The 15,914-nt window shown below is 32.8% G+C and overlaps 2 protein-coding genes across 5 annotated transcripts; one reads left to right on the top strand and one right to left on the bottom strand.

Annotated features, from left to right (window-relative positions):
- The first annotated feature begins 1,988 nt into the window (after window positions 1-1,988).
- LOC130654067 (C-C chemokine receptor type 3-like) lies at window positions 1,989-6,633 on the top strand. 2 transcript variants are annotated; one of them, XM_057456590.1, is made up of 3 exons: window positions 1,989-2,808; window positions 3,056-3,104; window positions 4,624-6,633. In XM_057456590.1, exon 3 carries the CDS (start codon window positions 4,626-4,628, stop codon window positions 5,988-5,990), a length of 1,365 nt encoding a protein of 454 aa, XP_057312573.1. In that variant the 5' UTR covers window positions 1,989-2,808; window positions 3,056-3,104; window positions 4,624-4,625; the 3' UTR covers window positions 5,991-6,633. The 2 variants fall into 2 exon arrangements, with proteins under 2 accessions (XP_057312573.1, XP_057312574.1); XM_057456591.1 differs by lacking the exons at window positions 1,989-2,808; window positions 3,056-3,104 and adding an exon at window positions 3,297-3,857.
- Window positions 6,321-15,767, bottom strand: LOC130654066 (centrosome and spindle pole-associated protein 1-like). 3 transcript variants are annotated; one of them, XM_057456589.1, is made up of 33 exons: window positions 15,534-15,767; window positions 15,403-15,446; window positions 15,291-15,322; window positions 15,118-15,206; window positions 14,951-15,016; window positions 14,496-14,514; window positions 14,081-14,153; window positions 13,440-13,475; window positions 13,311-13,365; window positions 13,178-13,230; window positions 12,495-12,577; window positions 12,272-12,365; window positions 12,086-12,143; window positions 11,344-11,680; window positions 11,105-11,265; window positions 10,948-10,997; window positions 10,761-10,858; window positions 10,329-10,675; window positions 10,200-10,253; window positions 10,043-10,108; window positions 9,883-9,966; window positions 9,601-9,807; window positions 9,402-9,522; window positions 9,175-9,293; window positions 9,038-9,078; window positions 8,888-8,960; window positions 8,218-8,257; window positions 8,052-8,109; window positions 7,897-7,972; window positions 7,624-7,776; window positions 7,441-7,552; window positions 7,240-7,297; window positions 6,321-6,854 (listed from the first exon to the last, which is right to left on the bottom strand). In XM_057456589.1, exons 1-33 carry the CDS (start codon window positions 15,672-15,674, stop codon window positions 6,791-6,793), a joined length of 3,162 nt encoding a protein of 1,053 aa, XP_057312572.1. In that variant the 5' UTR covers window positions 15,675-15,767; the 3' UTR covers window positions 6,321-6,790. The 3 variants fall into 3 exon arrangements, with proteins under 3 accessions (XP_057312572.1, XP_057312570.1, XP_057312571.1); XM_057456587.1 differs by having other exon boundaries at window positions 15,118-15,209; window positions 15,534-15,766; XM_057456588.1 differs by having other exon boundaries at window positions 11,105-11,262; window positions 15,118-15,209; window positions 15,534-15,766.
- Window positions 15,768-15,914: the final 147 nt, after the last annotated feature.

Genomic DNA, 15,914 nt, shown 5'->3' with positions numbered 1-15,914 from the left:
TTGATATAATGCAGTAATAGGATTTGACTATATAAAAAAAGTCCAAAAGCGATAAATGTGGTCGATTATATCTATTTCACGGTTTATTGTGTAACAGAAAGAGAAAGTAATTATGACACATACCTCCAGCGGTGAAAGCACTAACAATGTACTTTTAAGGAAATGAAAAATGCTCAAAATTTAAAAACAATCAGGCTAAACTTTTGAAAAAAATGAATCTCATCCATCTCTGGTGACGAGAATGTTATGGGGACGAGAATGAATAAGAACATCTTAGGCTGAAGACAAATTTCTTATACAAAAGTGCATTATAATTATGCTATTGTTGAAATGGCGGGGCGGGGGCGTTAACACTCCCTTTCTCCGCTAAGTAATGATTTTTTTTGACAAAATTAGTAAAACAAGAAATTAGTTTAAACTCTCACTTGGCACTGTTCCTAAATGATTGTGTGATAATGGTTGTGTCTAGTACCTTATGATTATAATCTTGTGACTATGATGTGATGTATTATCATTGTGTTGAAATGATAGACAATTTAGTGACCACAAATGACTATAACACAGAAGACAGATAACTCATTACTTTTTCTATCAAAATGAACAATTGGTTTGTCATTAAATTTTAACACCAGTGTTTTTTAAGATTTTTTTTCGTAGTTTAAATCGAATTCTACGTATGAGAATATAAAACGATGATCATGCAAAAACACGCAACAGATAATATTATGTTTTTTGAGAGGTTTCTATTTGCTTAAGTGCTGTCACTACTTGACGTCATGTGTCTTAATGACATCTATTGTGGTCATGACATGGTCAAATAAAAAGGTTTTTTTTTAAAATCCTAGAAAATTTATCCGTTGCAAGATTTTATCCAGTAAACCAAAAGGAGTCTGTCCAGCCGGCACAAGACGTCTTCATGATGTTTTTAGATTTTTGTTTAAATCCAAAAACATCTTTTATACGTCTTTTTTTTGATAAAAATATGCTTTATAAGAATTTCAGGCTAAAAACAATAGGTCTATTGTTTAGAACAATAGAGGATTAATAATAATAATAATAATGTTTTCCAAGCTATTAAGAGCAAAATACAAATCAGGTTGGAAATGGCTCGAAAAATAAGAACAGCCAACCTGGGTCAGCTCTGCCTCTTATAAAAAGAACGTGTACATTACGACATAACGTTTTCATGGCAACGTTTTCTTGTTGAAAATAATGTTGTTATCAAACTCACAGTAACTACAACGAAAAAACTGAGCTTGTTATTTTCGACAAAATGACGTCAAAAGGCGGGAATAATGATGTTATTCAAAGAAACGAGAAGCACTGTGGCTTTGACACTGGCAAACAAAATTCTATGAAGGAATTTTATTCGATTACATATTAATTCAAACACGATGGGTCATTCAATAGTAATATCTCTTTACGATCATATCCGTTTAACTGGCATACGCTTTTTGCTTATCAAAACCAGAAAATTTGGTTAATTCTGAGATTATTCTTGTTTTATTCTTCTTAAATTTATTTTTTTTACAGGAAAAATAAAATATCAGTAAAATTTTAGTCAGGCCATTGTTTTTATTATGTTCTTTTTTTTCCATTCATATCCATTGTTCTTATAAAATTGTTTTTAAAAAAGCGTCATGATTTTATTTTATTTAACTTTCAGACATCCGAAGGCTATTGAAATAACTAGAAAATGGTATTTAAACTGACTTTGATACCTAATAGCTATGGCATACTAATGAAAAGAAAATTATTCAATCACCAAAGCTAGATCAAAGAAAGTTTTCCGATCCTAATTTTTGTAGTTCTGTTTATTTGCGTGAATTTCATGCGTTTCATTTACCGGCTGCAGGTCCTTTAGGAAGTGTTATTCTGGATTTCGTAGAGCCCAACAAATTATGCAACACAAAATTCAAAAGATAGTAGTCGCCGCCTAACTCGAATTCAGGATAACTCGGACTTTACGGTATCCTTAACTCGAACGTTTTTTAGTTCCTCAAGGAATTTGCTTAACAAACTTCTTCCAAATATGTTTACGTTTAGGTTGGAATTGTTTTTCAACTTGAATCATATTTTGTGTCCCAAATTTTTGTCAGATAACTCATTACAGAAAATTAGCTTTCTAGATTATTCCTAAAAAAATTCAATATCAGCATGGTAATATGTTGTCTCTGCCCCGCAATTTAGTTGCAAGAATTTATGCTTATGTAAGTAACAGTCCACTGAAAAATACTTCAAGTGTTCACTTCTGTTTTATGTTTGTTAAAGAACACGAAACACCTCTATAACGTTTGAAACTGTAGATCATTCATTATCCATTGTTTTTTGATTTTACTCGAACTTTTCTTAACTTGAACTTTTTTTTATCCCCCCTGAAGGTTCAAGTTAAGCGTTTCAACAAAAAGCTCTAGGGACGAGTTTGGCTGTTTTCATATTTGTCTTGCTTCTAATACCAACAAACAATTTTCGTTCTTTAGGGGTTTTTAACTTTTTTCAAAAAGCCTTTAGTCTGAGCCCAATACCTAGATAATCTTTTTTTTCTGTTTTAAGAAGTTAGCACACGTAATAAACTTTGGTATGAAGGTAAGCTATTTGTCATTTTGTTATCACACACATGCGCGCATGCGTGGGAAATGATAACAAATCAAGAAATGGTGGGTAAAGCTGTGTTTGTGAACGTTAAAACAAGTCACAGGTTCTGTGAAATCTTGTTTTGTTTATTTTTGTTTTTAGAGTATTAACCAAAAGAAGTTCCATCGTTGGTGTCATTACAACTGGCTTTGTTTATCGCTATTGCCTTATAAGGTCATTTGAATTAGAGAGTCTTTACATAAAGTTCATCGACATGTGACCACCAAAATTTATTTATAAAGCTTCTTATCAAGCGGGTTTCAGTTTACTGCTGAGATCATCTCCATTATCACGGTTTAGGCTTTTGTTAGAACAGAAGGCTAATTAAAAAAAAAAGTATTACTTCATAAAAAAAATAACCTCTGTCACAGAGAGCTCTGACGTAATTACGAAGTATTGATTCAGTAATAATTCTTTGTAGAAAGTAGAACCTCTTAAAAAAGCAGTCAAGAGTTGAAACGAAGCAGACGGTAAGAGACATTGCTAATTTTTTCACACTACACTAAACGTGTTTTTATTTCACAGGTATGCTTGGGTCTGGGGACCAAGTTTATTAACTATCACTATACAACCTCCCCTCCCTTTCATTCTTACATACAAAATAAATTTTCGAAATAACGTGTTTGTTACAAAGATGGATTTCTGTAAACAAACACAATACTACACGAGTATTTTTATTAGAAAGGGGGTTAAAAAAGGTAGCATCCAAAATAGTTTTTGTTTTTTTATATTTTCTTCGCAATTAGACAACCTAACACACTTTTGTAACAGAAAATTGTAAAAGAACAGTGAAGCAAATGTCTTTAGTTCTTTTAATAATAAACCGAAATAACCGGACTAAAACTGAAATTTTAGAGAAAATTTTAGCACTGGGGCCATTGACAACGTTTTTACGCATTATTTTTTATCACATATTTTTTATTTAATAAAAACAATTAAGATTAATGTATTGTCAGCATTTTTAAATCTCAACATAATGGAGTGATACATTTTCCGTGTCTAACAGCATCGGAAAATTACTTTTTGCACGCAATGTCTTCATATAGCAAAGTCAAGAAACAACAAAGAAAATTCGGGAAAAATGTTTTGAGAACCGGATGGTGTTTGCTATAGAAAGGTTTATGTAGAAAGACCATATGTGAGAACAACTATTGTTTCGAATCTGCGAAAGTTTGCATTCCGCTAGTTGTGATAAGGGCGTAATAAAAACAACGAATAATTTTGTGAGTTAATACATCTTCAAAATTTGTTATAACAGTTAAGTAAACAGTCTTCTTCGACGAGGAAAATTCTTAATCAGTAAGGTTTTTAATTCCCGCGAAGTTTTTTCTGGTAAACAAATTTTACTTATCACTCTCTTCTTATGAGGGGAAAAGTATAAAACAATGCCTTTTAACAATTAGCACCTTAAAATAATCACAACGAAAAGTAAAAATAATAATAAATGATAAAACATAAAGTGTGCTCAAAAACGATTTTACATTGTTTTTATGACTCATAAAAACAAATTTTTATTTTCATAACATTCCATCCATGCACGAAGTATTCCAGAGTATATATTGTCCTTTTTTGAGAAAATCCATAATGGCGATGACAGACTCTGACAGCGAGGAAGATACACGCATCAACTAATTTGTTTAATTTGAAAATACACGCAATAATCAGTCGAGCTGTTTGCAATTTCTTTTTTAAGAAGCTTCTCGTCTACACTACGGATAATAAAATATAAGTGAATATTGTGTGGTTTATTATAACGAAAATAATTTTAACTTAACTTCGTAAATTATTGGACAGAGAAATTAATTAACCCATGTGTCAAACATAAGCACTTCCTTGTCCTCAATTAACCATAATGTGTTAATTTACTACATAAAATTTGTTAGCCTGCTAATAAGTTACACCCTCGTCCCAAGGGTTTTGCCTTTTACCTTTTTCTCATATCTTGTTCGGCGCGTAAGGGTTAAAGTGTAACATTCTTGTCTTTTTTAGAAATGTTGACAATCACGCTATTGCTTACATTTGTCGTCCCTACACTCCACAATGAGTTATCGACTTCAAGCACGACATCTCCAGTGCTCAGTGTCACACCCTCGAACGTGAATAAAATTACGTGGTCAAACACGACCATAAAAACGGTTACCGTCGATTGGGCATCAACTGAAAGCACAACAAAGAAAAAGAAAAGAAAAAAGAAAAAGATTTCGATCGCAGGGAAATCGATGGCTGAAATATGTGCCATGTTCGGAAAATTTGGAAAAGATTGTACATGCGAAAAACTACCTCGAGGCCTGTGTAAATTTATCAAGACAAATAAATCCGCACGCAACAAAACGGATGTTACTTTCAGTTGCAATACAAACATAAATCGACTGGAAGCTGGTTTAGCTTTGTTTACTTCCATTGTTGGTATCATTGGTAATGGGATTGTTATGATTGTGACGGTAAAGTTTTGGAAATCGTCCACGAGGCATCAGAGATTAATTGGTGCTCTCGCATTTGCTGATTTCACCTTTGCTTTTCCACAAATTATGCTTCGTGTACCAAAAATAAATTCCTGCGTCTGGATATACAGAGAAGGATGGTGCAAATTTATTCAAGGCTTTAATAACTGGTGTGGTCACATTGCCTTGGGTTTTATTATGATTATTGCATTCGAAAGATATCTGGGTGTTGTGCGGCCATTTAGTCGTGGACTAACTAACGTAAATCTAGGTATGTTAATATTTTTAAACGCAGTCATGGCAACAGCATCAGTGGCACCAATGGTTGCAGTGCTTGGCCTGGACGAGTTTAAGTTGTGTATTGAAAAATGGCCAAAATCTTATAGCTCGCTTGTTTACTCGTGGTATTTGACAATATTCTATTTCATTATCCCAATGGTTATTATTGGATTTTTTTATTACTACATCATGAAAACACTTCGCACTGCGGCTTACAAAAATAAAAACTCGTCACCGATGGATGAGACATGGCGCATTAACAGACGGAAGGAGAACGAAAGGATTATGGTTATTTTAGCCGCCATCTTTGTTGCATTTTTTGTTTTGGTCCTACCTAATCGGTTGGTATGGTTACTCATTGATCATATTGGCGTCGACAATATGTCAGATGGATTTTACAACGCAATAAAACTAGTTGGGCTGATACCCTATTTTTGTCATGTGGCGATCAATCCGATTATCTATTCCGTAGTTGATCGGAAATTCCGAGAGAAAGTATCAAAGTTGTTTTCTTGTTTCCGAAGAGATATTTCGATTTCACATAGGATGAAAAATTTCAAGCCAGCGAAGAAAACCAATTCGACCTCAAGTTTGAAAGAAGGATCAATAACAGCAAGGGAAGGAGTTTTTCTTTAAAAATGACAATCTTGTGTTGTAAACAATAATAGGTGACTTCACTTTTGGTATAATTGGATGTTCCGACGAAAATTTTCGTGGAATTTTGCGCCCTAATTTACAAACACCAAATGCGACCGCATTGTAGACAGCACGGTTACAGTTCAAAGGTTATGAATCGAGTAATTCCTGTTAACAAGAGGAATGTTCAATTGTGCCAAACCTGACGAATTTCTGGCGAATGGTTGCCAGGAAAATGCAATTTGCTGTATTTTGTTTAAAGGATTATTTTCGAATGGGAAGCAAAATCACGAACATTAATTCCGTATTCATTTCGTCCACGTATTTTCATAAAAAAAATTAAATGAGAAAAAGGTCAAAAGTCTTCAAATTGAATACAGTTAGCAGACCATTAGCAGTCTATTTTTCTGGTTAATATGACGGAGACTTGTCAGTGGATGCGTTAAAATCTCAAACTTTTCCCTTACGCGATTACCACTTAAGCGTGGAATATTTCGTTAAATACATTTTATTAAGATATCTCAAATACAACATTTTGTAAATAAATTTCTTTACAACAGCTTAATGTACATGATATAATACAATTTATTTTATTTTTTGAATTATAAAAAGTTCTTATACGCGATAATTATTATTCATTCAATACTTTGATCTCTTCATTACCGTCCTGACTCGTTTTGAAATAGTAGAGCATTCTGCAAAATAAATGGAAAACCCGGGACCTCCGGTTGACCGAGATTCCGCCTTGTGGTATTTTTATATTCTGAGAGTCTCTCATTGTCAATACAGTGAGAAATATATCATTTAAAGCCAGTGAAATATGTATCGGCAGTTAAACTGACTTCACTAGGATCACGCTCATGTCTACGGAGAAAGTAACATATGTCATAAAAATATTCGTTAACAACCCCTTTGTTTTGAACACACCCTAACCCTTTTAAGTACAAAAGATTATTTTCATCTTGAGCGAATTTATTCTCATAATTTAACGGATGATGGTTCAATCCACTAACATAAATTCCGCGAAAAAGCCATTTTTTAATCTTGCGAAATGTTCTACGCATTACTGATCCGTTAAAATTAATTCCTAGGAATTAATTAATTTTGTCTTATCCGAAAAAAAAATCCCCGCGAAAATTAATTCACCCAGGGTACAATACATTAATCGCAAACATTCATTCTCCATAAAAACAAATAAAAATACAAGAAGAATAGAAAATGGAGTTATTAATGGAAGTTATTTTCCAACCTTTCGTTGCGCATAAAGTTACGAATAATATGGTCAGCATCCTCGTCCTCGTCGTCTTCTAAAGAAAAAAAAGTATCACGTGACTTCTTTAAAAACATAGAGAATTTTCTTCGGTGGTGAAAGATTTGTTGCTACTTCAACACTGGATGTTATCAAATTTCATAGATAAAAAATCATTTTTAAACGTTTATGAAAAATTACCTTTTTTCGCACGAAGCTTCTGCAATCTTTTTTCGTTTTTTCGAGCTAAATCCTCAACTTGAAATGTACGAATCGATGACGTGTCATCATTGGGCTGTGTACCGAAATAATCCTGTTTAGGAAATGACAAAATTTATATACAGAAAAGTTTATATGAGAAGGTCTATTTTAAAGTTTTTATACCTGTGTAACATCGCTATAATTCTTTTCCTTCATCCTTCTCCTAGCACGTGCATCGATATGACGGTTGTCATCGTGCGGCACGACGACGGCGTTGCTATGCATTGATATAAATTTGCTGTCGGAATCAAGTAACGATCTTTTGCTTTCGGCGGTCTGTATACGTATAACACAAAAATAAAAATTGAAAATATATAAACTTTATAAAAGCGTTCAGTTGTTTTGAGTGAATGAAGAACACTGTATTCCTTACTAAACTTACATATCAATTCTCACCTGAAGTTCTGGTCTGGTTTGAGGACATTTTTCTTCCACGTTTTTTCTCAACGCTTTCAAACGCATCTCTTGTTGTCTACGTGTAATAAAATACACGAAAGCTTTTAAAATTTACCATTTAACATATTAAAAAATAAACTAGATTAGGCTCGTACCTCATGTATTCCCGCTGTTGAGCATCAAATGTTTTGTGATCAGAGTCAGAAGAGTAGTCTAATAAGATAAACATAATTAATTAACTAAAGAAAATGGGAACATAAAGCACCAATTAGAAGTCGCGTAATCACTTTGAATAAAAATAAATAAATAGAGAAACCAGACCTGGTGATATATCTTCTAATTTCAACCTGTCAATTTCAACCTGAAAAATACGTAGTAACGTTTTAAAGTACAAGCCCAACTTTTTACGAAAAAAAAGTACAATCCAAGATTACCTGCATGAATGGCAACTGAAAATATCTTTACGACACGAATTGTAAATGGCGAAATCGGCGGCGAATTAGCTGCTAAATATATTTTTGATTTCCACGGGAAACAAAAAATTCAGCACTCTTTCGAATGTTAAAAACAAGACAGTCATTTTGAATTCTTTCACGTAATGAGTTTTTCTAAGAATAAACGCTTAAGTCCGCGTTTTAGTTGGTTAAAAGTTTAGAGCGAAATATTTCGCTGCAAAAAAAAAAAAAAAAGTTTGAAAACTACGCATGGTCAGATAAATTTTGCCGGCAAATTCGCGTCCAATTCGCTTTGTAAAAATCCCTCCTTTTTAACTATTTTCAGAACTTTAAAAAACTTGGATAAACCGTTAGCAATCGAATGAAACGTTACATTTGTGTATAATAAGTTTGCGTTTCCACATGAAAAGAGTCCCAACGTGTCAGTGTTCATAATTCATTATATTTTACTACTAACCGGCATTTTAGATTTCTCAAACAGATGGAGTAATGCAAAGAAGGAAGAATTGTGAGATAATAAAAAGAAGTCACAATACTTTTTTTTCTCTTCCAGGACTTTTGTTCACCAGTTTCTCAAATACATCCTTGGTATGTGGTTTTGAGTGATAACTTAAAGCAAAATGAATGAATAAATAAATAACAGCCAATTCCATTTTTTTTAGTAAACTAAAAAAGTTTCATCATACCTCTTTTCCTGGTTATTTGTGGCAAGCTCAGAATATTTGACCTAAAGAAGCAATTAAACAAACATTCGTACCCTCTGCTACAGAGAACCATAAGTACTTGAGCAAGTTTCATCTGCAGAATTAAGTCAATCACATACCTGATTTTTCTTCAACTCAGTTTCGATTTTCACCTCTTGTTTCTGCAACTGGTTTCGTAAAGCTGATAGCTGACGAATGAGATGTTTCTGCTGCTCCATGTTAGCTCGATTAATATCACCTAGATGAAAGAGATATTTGCCAAAACATCAACATTACGGTAAAGGATTTTAAACCATATACAAACGAGAACAAAAAGACATAAAAGTAATTGGATTTATACAACCACCTTGTTTCTCATGTTCCAGACTAGTTCGTACGGCTTGAAGATATTCCATTCCCTCTTGGTTCATATCTTGTTTTTTTCTTGAAGTACCAGATTTCTTTACACGATGCCGTTTATTCTTTCCCTGATTATAAAACAGGTGTTTCTTAAGTTACAGCGAAGGAAGTAAAAGGCGTCATAGAATTATAGATGTGACCTTTACCTTGGCTATCGCTGGTACGGGAGGAGAATTCGATCTTTCTTGTTGAAATATTTGTGGAGAATATTCTTCGTTTCTACTCGTCAGTTTTATCTCAGCTTCTTTTTGTACTTGTTTATCATATTCTTCCGCAATTTCTTTCTTCTCCTTTTCCTTTTCATACTTTTTTCGTTCTGCCAGTAGCCTGAGCTGGTCATTTTGCTCGCGAATCTGTATATGAATGAACATTTACTACAGAACTGAAAAACAGATTTGTCTCACTAAAAAAAATTACAAAATAGTAACCTCTTCTTCTTTCTTGCGCTGTTTTTCTTTTTCTATTTCATACTCTTCTTGTATTTTTCTTTGTTGCTCCGCAATTCTTCGATTCTAAGTTGAAATAAACGTGTATTTGATTAGGAATCTCTCATTAAAGACCACACCTGTATGTATCTTGAAGACTTACCTCCTTCTCTTCCTCTAAACGAGCCTGCTCTTTCAATTCCTCTTCTTTCCTCTTCTTTTCATCAATCTATAACATTTTAGCAAGTTTTTTACTACCCTGAAACTAGATATAAGACGTGAAACTACTTTTTGCCAAAACGTCCAAATGAATTAGTTACCTGTTGCTGCAAGAAACTTTTATATTCGTTTATTTCAAGTTTGTCTCTGGGACTCTAAAAAAAAAGAAGAGAAAATTAATTAAAAACACATCATTAAGTTGATAGCTGGAAGGTGTGACTATTTAATACCTTGTTTACACCCTGCAGTTCTTTTAGTGCAGCTCCTCTTGCATAAGAAGGTGAAAATTTATTGTTGAGATTACCACTGTTGTTAAGATTGCCACTCATATTACCACTGTTGTTGAGATTACCACCCATGTTACCACTGTTGTTGAGGATGCCATTCACGTTACCATTGTTGCTGAGACCACTAATCCCAGGTTGGTAATTACTCTGAGAGGCTTCCAACGCTTTCATCAAAGGACTTATTTCAAAACCATCATTTTCAAGGTTGGGAGCGACAACGCCCGAATTAACGCCCGCATGATCATGTGTTTGTGTAACATCGTTAGGGTTACGAAGCTTTCGCAGATCAGCTAATATATTACACAGTCAGTCAGTAAAACAGACGCATTCAGAATATGCATAATATAAAGTATAGATTAGTAGTGATATACATACCCATTATCTTTCCATCTTGCGTCCTCATTGGGGCACCACCACCGCCTTTACCCCAAGGATTGTACGTTGCAATTTCTTCTTCCATCTTTCTTTCGTACCTATTTGAAAAAAAAAAACATGGCGAAATTAATCATAAAAACATGCTTTCAAATCAACCGAAAAACAACAAAAATAAAACACTACGCACCTTTCCAGTGCGGCTTTCTCTTGATCAGCTTTTTGTCGCTTTTCTTCCATCTGCAAAACAATTAATTAAGCGGAGAGTAAATACAGCAAGCTGACATTCATTAAGACGAGTTATATTATAACATTTGTGTATAAAAACATGTGCAAAACTTTTTTACTTGTCTTTTCAACTCCTCTTGATACTCCTGCTGTTTCGCTTTTTTCAGTGACAAATCGCTAGGCCCTGTTGACTGACCAAACATTCCCACTGACACACCTCCTGGTGGTTGAACGTTTGGACGTTTAGGAATATTAACGGCATCTGTTGGTTTTTCACCTGCAAAAAATGTAAGGGTAGAATTGCACTGCAAAAGAATTACAGTACGAATGTAGGCTGATAATGAAAAAACAAACTTACTGATATGAGTTGGTGCTAAAAACTTTTCCTGGTCTTGTTTATACGCATCAACTTGTCCTGGTTGTGGAAAGAACCCCATCATTCCATTCCCGTTCATACCTGCCCCACCCATAGCACCGTAATTATTCCATCCAAATTGTGGCATATTAGTCATCATAGGAGTAAGCATTGGGTTTGTAGGGTAAGGATTAGGATTCATAAACATTGTATACGGGTTCAGAGGGGGCACATTTTGCGTAGGAGGATAGTTTGTTGATTGTGATGGTTGGTCAGCTTTGTCAGATCTTTCGTTGATCATCTTTTTAACCGGAAGACTATATTTTTTATCTTTTGTAATCTACAAGTAAAATCACGCATTTTAGTTTTCTGTAAAGCACATTAAATAAATTCAGGCTAAATCTAAGACAGTAGATCCACGCCAAGTGTTATTAAAAATCTGAGTTACTAAATTTTCCCAAACCTAATCCACGCAAACATTTTATTGAAGCAAAGCACCAAATTAATCTGACTCTACTGGACCGCAAAATATCTTTTGCTTTGGTAAATCTTAGATTAGGATCAAAGGTCTTTTAAATACCACTTATTAATATTTCAAGAATGCAAAACTTTGAGGGCAATGTTTTTATACTCCCGTTGCTAATTTTTTCAACAAAAGTCAAATTATTGATGAGATTTTTACATGAAACCAGCTCCTTGTATAAACCTTACATAGATACGTCTGCCGTGGCTATAAAAAACTAACCTCGATTTCGGTAATGTCGATATCTGAAGTTACTCTCCCCAGTCTTTTTAACTTCTCTCTTGAGAAACAAGGTAAAAACTGTACGAATTTTATACGTAAAATTATGATTTGGGCGTACGGCGCTGGCTGGACAGCAACCATAAAAATAATTATCATATATAATAAAAATATAGAGTATTTATTTACTTGGCTTTCAAAAGCTCCCTCTCTTTTATCTGTTCTTCAAGTTCTTTTTGATATTTTTTATTGCGTTCCTTTACTAAAGAGGTTCGGCTCGAACCTAAAAACAGTGACTATTGCATGTTATACCAGCGACGATTTTTCCAACTTAAGGATATTTTGTAACTCGTTCAAAACCGTTATAAACCGTGTTTTTTATGTTATTGTAACACGAAAAACATTAACATACCGCCAAACACTGCTGGCAGCTCAGGTGGCACAGAGTTGGAACGCTCTTTTAGAGATAAATCTTTTAAGATCGATGATTCATGTCTACAGAATAGAAATAAAATCATTAAACATTGCAGATGGGCTAAAGTTTTTCAAAATTATATACCCTTTTTTCTGATTATTTTAAGTGACACACAAAAGCCTGTACTTTATTTTTTTGTGCTTAAAAATCATTAACCAAAGGAAACATGTTTACTTTTAAAAAAGCGAGTAAATGAGTGTTATCAATTGCTTATTTTTGATATCGTCATTTTAACTTTTTTTATGGATTAAAAATAGTTTCCAAAAATAGTTTCGGCGAAAAATTCCACGACTTTTTCTTGATCATGTTTTTAGCTTTAATATTACCACTTGTTTAGTCATTGTCATTAAATGATATAAATATTATGTCCTGAACAAGCGAGTTTATTCTAGGCTATGTTTTGACACTTACAGCTGTCATCAAGGGGCAATGATCGTAATCATATTTGGCTATTTATTAGTTAAGGTTTATGTTTTTCAACACTTTTTCCTGACTGTTCCAATTTTATACCGAATTCATCACAAAATGCTTTTTTAAGTGGTAACCCGGTTAGGGTACAGGGTACATACACCTCATGCTACCCTACTTACGTTTTAAAAACACATAAATAAGTGTCATACTTTCGTGGCGCTGCATCTGCACTTTGTTGTCTCTTCTGCTTAGCACGTGTTACCTGAATAAAAAACACATTTTTGTAATACAGAAAACAACACAAATCACGACAACTAACATTGTACAAAAAAATATCCTCACAAACTTAAAGAGTTCTTCTTCGTCACTGTCGAATTCAATAACTTTCTTTTTCGAGCTAAACAGGTAAATCACAGATCAACAACAACCCACTCAAAATGTACACAGCATACGTAAAAGTAAAAACCTCACGTCTGATTGGTCGCTTCAAGGTCACTAAATTGAACTCTAAAAATATGTTCAGTAGGTACTTCAGTTAAAATCAAATTTACCAGCACAAATCAAATTACGTTTCATGCTCGCTACACGACAGTTTCATCATAACTATATAAAAGAAACTAACACATTAACTTTCTACGTTTCATAACTTCAATAAAACTAACCAAGCACATATACCATCCCTGATAGACTCATTAATATGTTACCTGCTTCCCTCATCACATATTGGTTCAGTTTTATTTTCTATGTAACATAAATTTTTTTACCAAAGTGATATGTTCAAAGAGTGAGGCCCACAATACATATTTTATGTGGTGATCACTTGATTAAAAGCTTCTAGACTTTAACTGAAGTTGATAGCAAAATTCTACTGCCATTTTTCTCATGATTATATAAAAAAAACAAATTCCTTAATGCCTTCTTGACGTTGGTCTGTAATTTTTTATGGAAACACTATGTGTGAAATAAAATGCGCAGTTTACATGTTTGCAATGTTGTTACAATCGTTACTACAATGTTGTGGTCAAGAAGAGAGCAGCAAAAATTAACTAATACAAAAATAACAAAAAAATCTTCATTTGTTTACAAATTATTCACATAAATAAATTACACACCTGTACGCCTTTTCCTCTTTCTGCTTTCTCTTTAAAAAATCGTCATATTCTTTATCAATATCAGATCTGTATTCTGAATAAGAGATCAAAGTTATTTAGTGAGAGATATTTTCAGAGAATCTGAGATTTTGAAATATTAAAGTCAATTCTATACAAATTATAAATAATTCATAAATGTATTTATGAAATAGGTTTAATATTTTTTAACAATTATTAATTTTATACAAATTCATAGGAATTCGAGATGACCAAAAAAGTATTCTAGGAGTGTAGAAAAAGAAATAAAAAGTTTTTTGACTGTTAACGCTTACAAAAATTTTTTTTTCAATCTCAAATATTTATAAAAAGGAAACAATAACGTTTTTTGTTTAGTCTTGCATGATTTAAAAACTGGAAAAATGAATTATATACTGACCCTTTCGTCTGTCATATCTCTAAAATATAAATACCAAAATTATTAATCAGATACAACTAAAAATGAATAAAAGCACTGCATGTTTAAAATAATGCAGGGCAACTATCAAGACTGACAAAATAGTTTACAAAGTTTTAGGGGAGGGGGTGTATTGACTAAAGAGGGACCCACCATGATTAAGGGTTTTCCTAAAAATGTTTTTAGGACTTAAGGCCCAGAATGGTAAAAATGCTATTCAAATTCTTAAATTTTGCGATATATTTAAATAAAAGCAATTAAAAGTGATAAATTATATATTTAGGGGTTGATAATAGACCTGAGATGGGCTGTCCGGGCTGACTATTTTTCACCATTACATTTCTATGTGAGCATAGGGACAACCACCTTATGAAATTACTGCACCAACAAGAAAACAAAAAACAAAAAAATTACATTGAGAACTTGTACTAACTTACTTCTGCTACCTGGTTTCTATTGTCATCAACCTGAATTTCATTCCTTGCCCGTGTCCTTAAGTTTTGCTAAACAAAATTAAGTAAAAAAAAAACAGTATTATTTAAAAGAAAAAATACAACAATATTATTTACAAAAGAAAAATGCAACATGCAGAAAAGATATCTACCTCTGCTAGGAAATCTCTGTATTCTTTTTGTCTTTCTGCACGTAATTTTTCTTGCTTGTTTTCATATCCACCAAAATTCAAGGATAAACCTTCTTAAAACAATACAAAAATATTTCATTGCAGGGAAGTAAAATAAAAAAAATGCAAAACAATTAATTAATAAATGTATATACCACTTTTTGACTGTAGTTTATTGACTTCATTTCTAAGAAAAGAAAACAATTAACTTTAAGATTTTACCTAATAACAAACTTAAAATCTATTTATGTTAACAACTTAACATACCTGTCAGCCCTCATGTTTACTATTGCCGATCTTTTATCAAATTCCTAACATAGCAAAACAAAGTAAGCTTGGTAAAAACATCTATCGTTTACATTTAGCATGTAGGACTTAATAAAGAGAAAAGGACCAACTTGTGAATTAAAAGCAATATCCAATAAAGGGGATTTTTTTTGAAGTTCAAGTCGATCTTTTACCAAATTTGCTTTCTTTGATTTTAGAAAAACAGATAAATCATTTTCAATATTTTTCAGGTCATTTTCCAGTTGCATCATTTGTAATTTCGTAATACATTAACATAGTAATATCTACTGTTTCTAAAAAATATATATTTTTTTATTTCTAAAAATAAAGAAGCATTAAAATATCTAGTAATGGTTTACCTGGTACAGATACATCATTCATGAAAAATAATGTCTATGTAAACATGTACTAACTAGTTATTATCTAAAAACGTCTTTGTCACATAATTTTTTTTACAAGTTCTAAAAACAAGTTTTATTGACATGGTACCC

The sequence above is a fragment of the Hydractinia symbiolongicarpus genome, chromosome 8 (genome assembly GCF_029227915.1).
Source record: "Hydractinia symbiolongicarpus strain clone_291-10 chromosome 8, HSymV2.1, whole genome shotgun sequence".
Lineage (NCBI taxonomy): Eukaryota > Metazoa > Cnidaria > Hydrozoa > Anthoathecata > Hydractiniidae > Hydractinia > Hydractinia symbiolongicarpus.
The sequence above is the reverse complement of the archived record's forward strand: the minus strand, read 5'-3'. Positions and strand labels throughout refer to the sequence as shown.

Bases quoted from the DNA above. Each gene is read 5' to 3' on its own strand.
- LOC130654067 (XM_057456590.1), top strand. From the start codon at position 4,626: ATGTTGACAATCACGCTATTGCTTACATTTGTCGTCCCTACACTCCAC.
- LOC130654066 (XM_057456587.1), bottom strand. From the start codon at position 15,674: ATGATGCAACTGGAAAATGACCTGAAAAATATTGAAAATGATTTATCT. The intron at 15,017-15,117 runs GTAGATATCTTT...AATTTTGTTTAG, and splicing joins ACAGAGATTTCCTAGCAGAG to CAAAACTTAAGGACACGGGC. The intron at 10,676-10,760 runs GTATGTATATCA...GTAATATATTAG, and splicing joins GCAAGATGGAAAGATAATGG to CTGATCTGCGAAAGCTTCGT.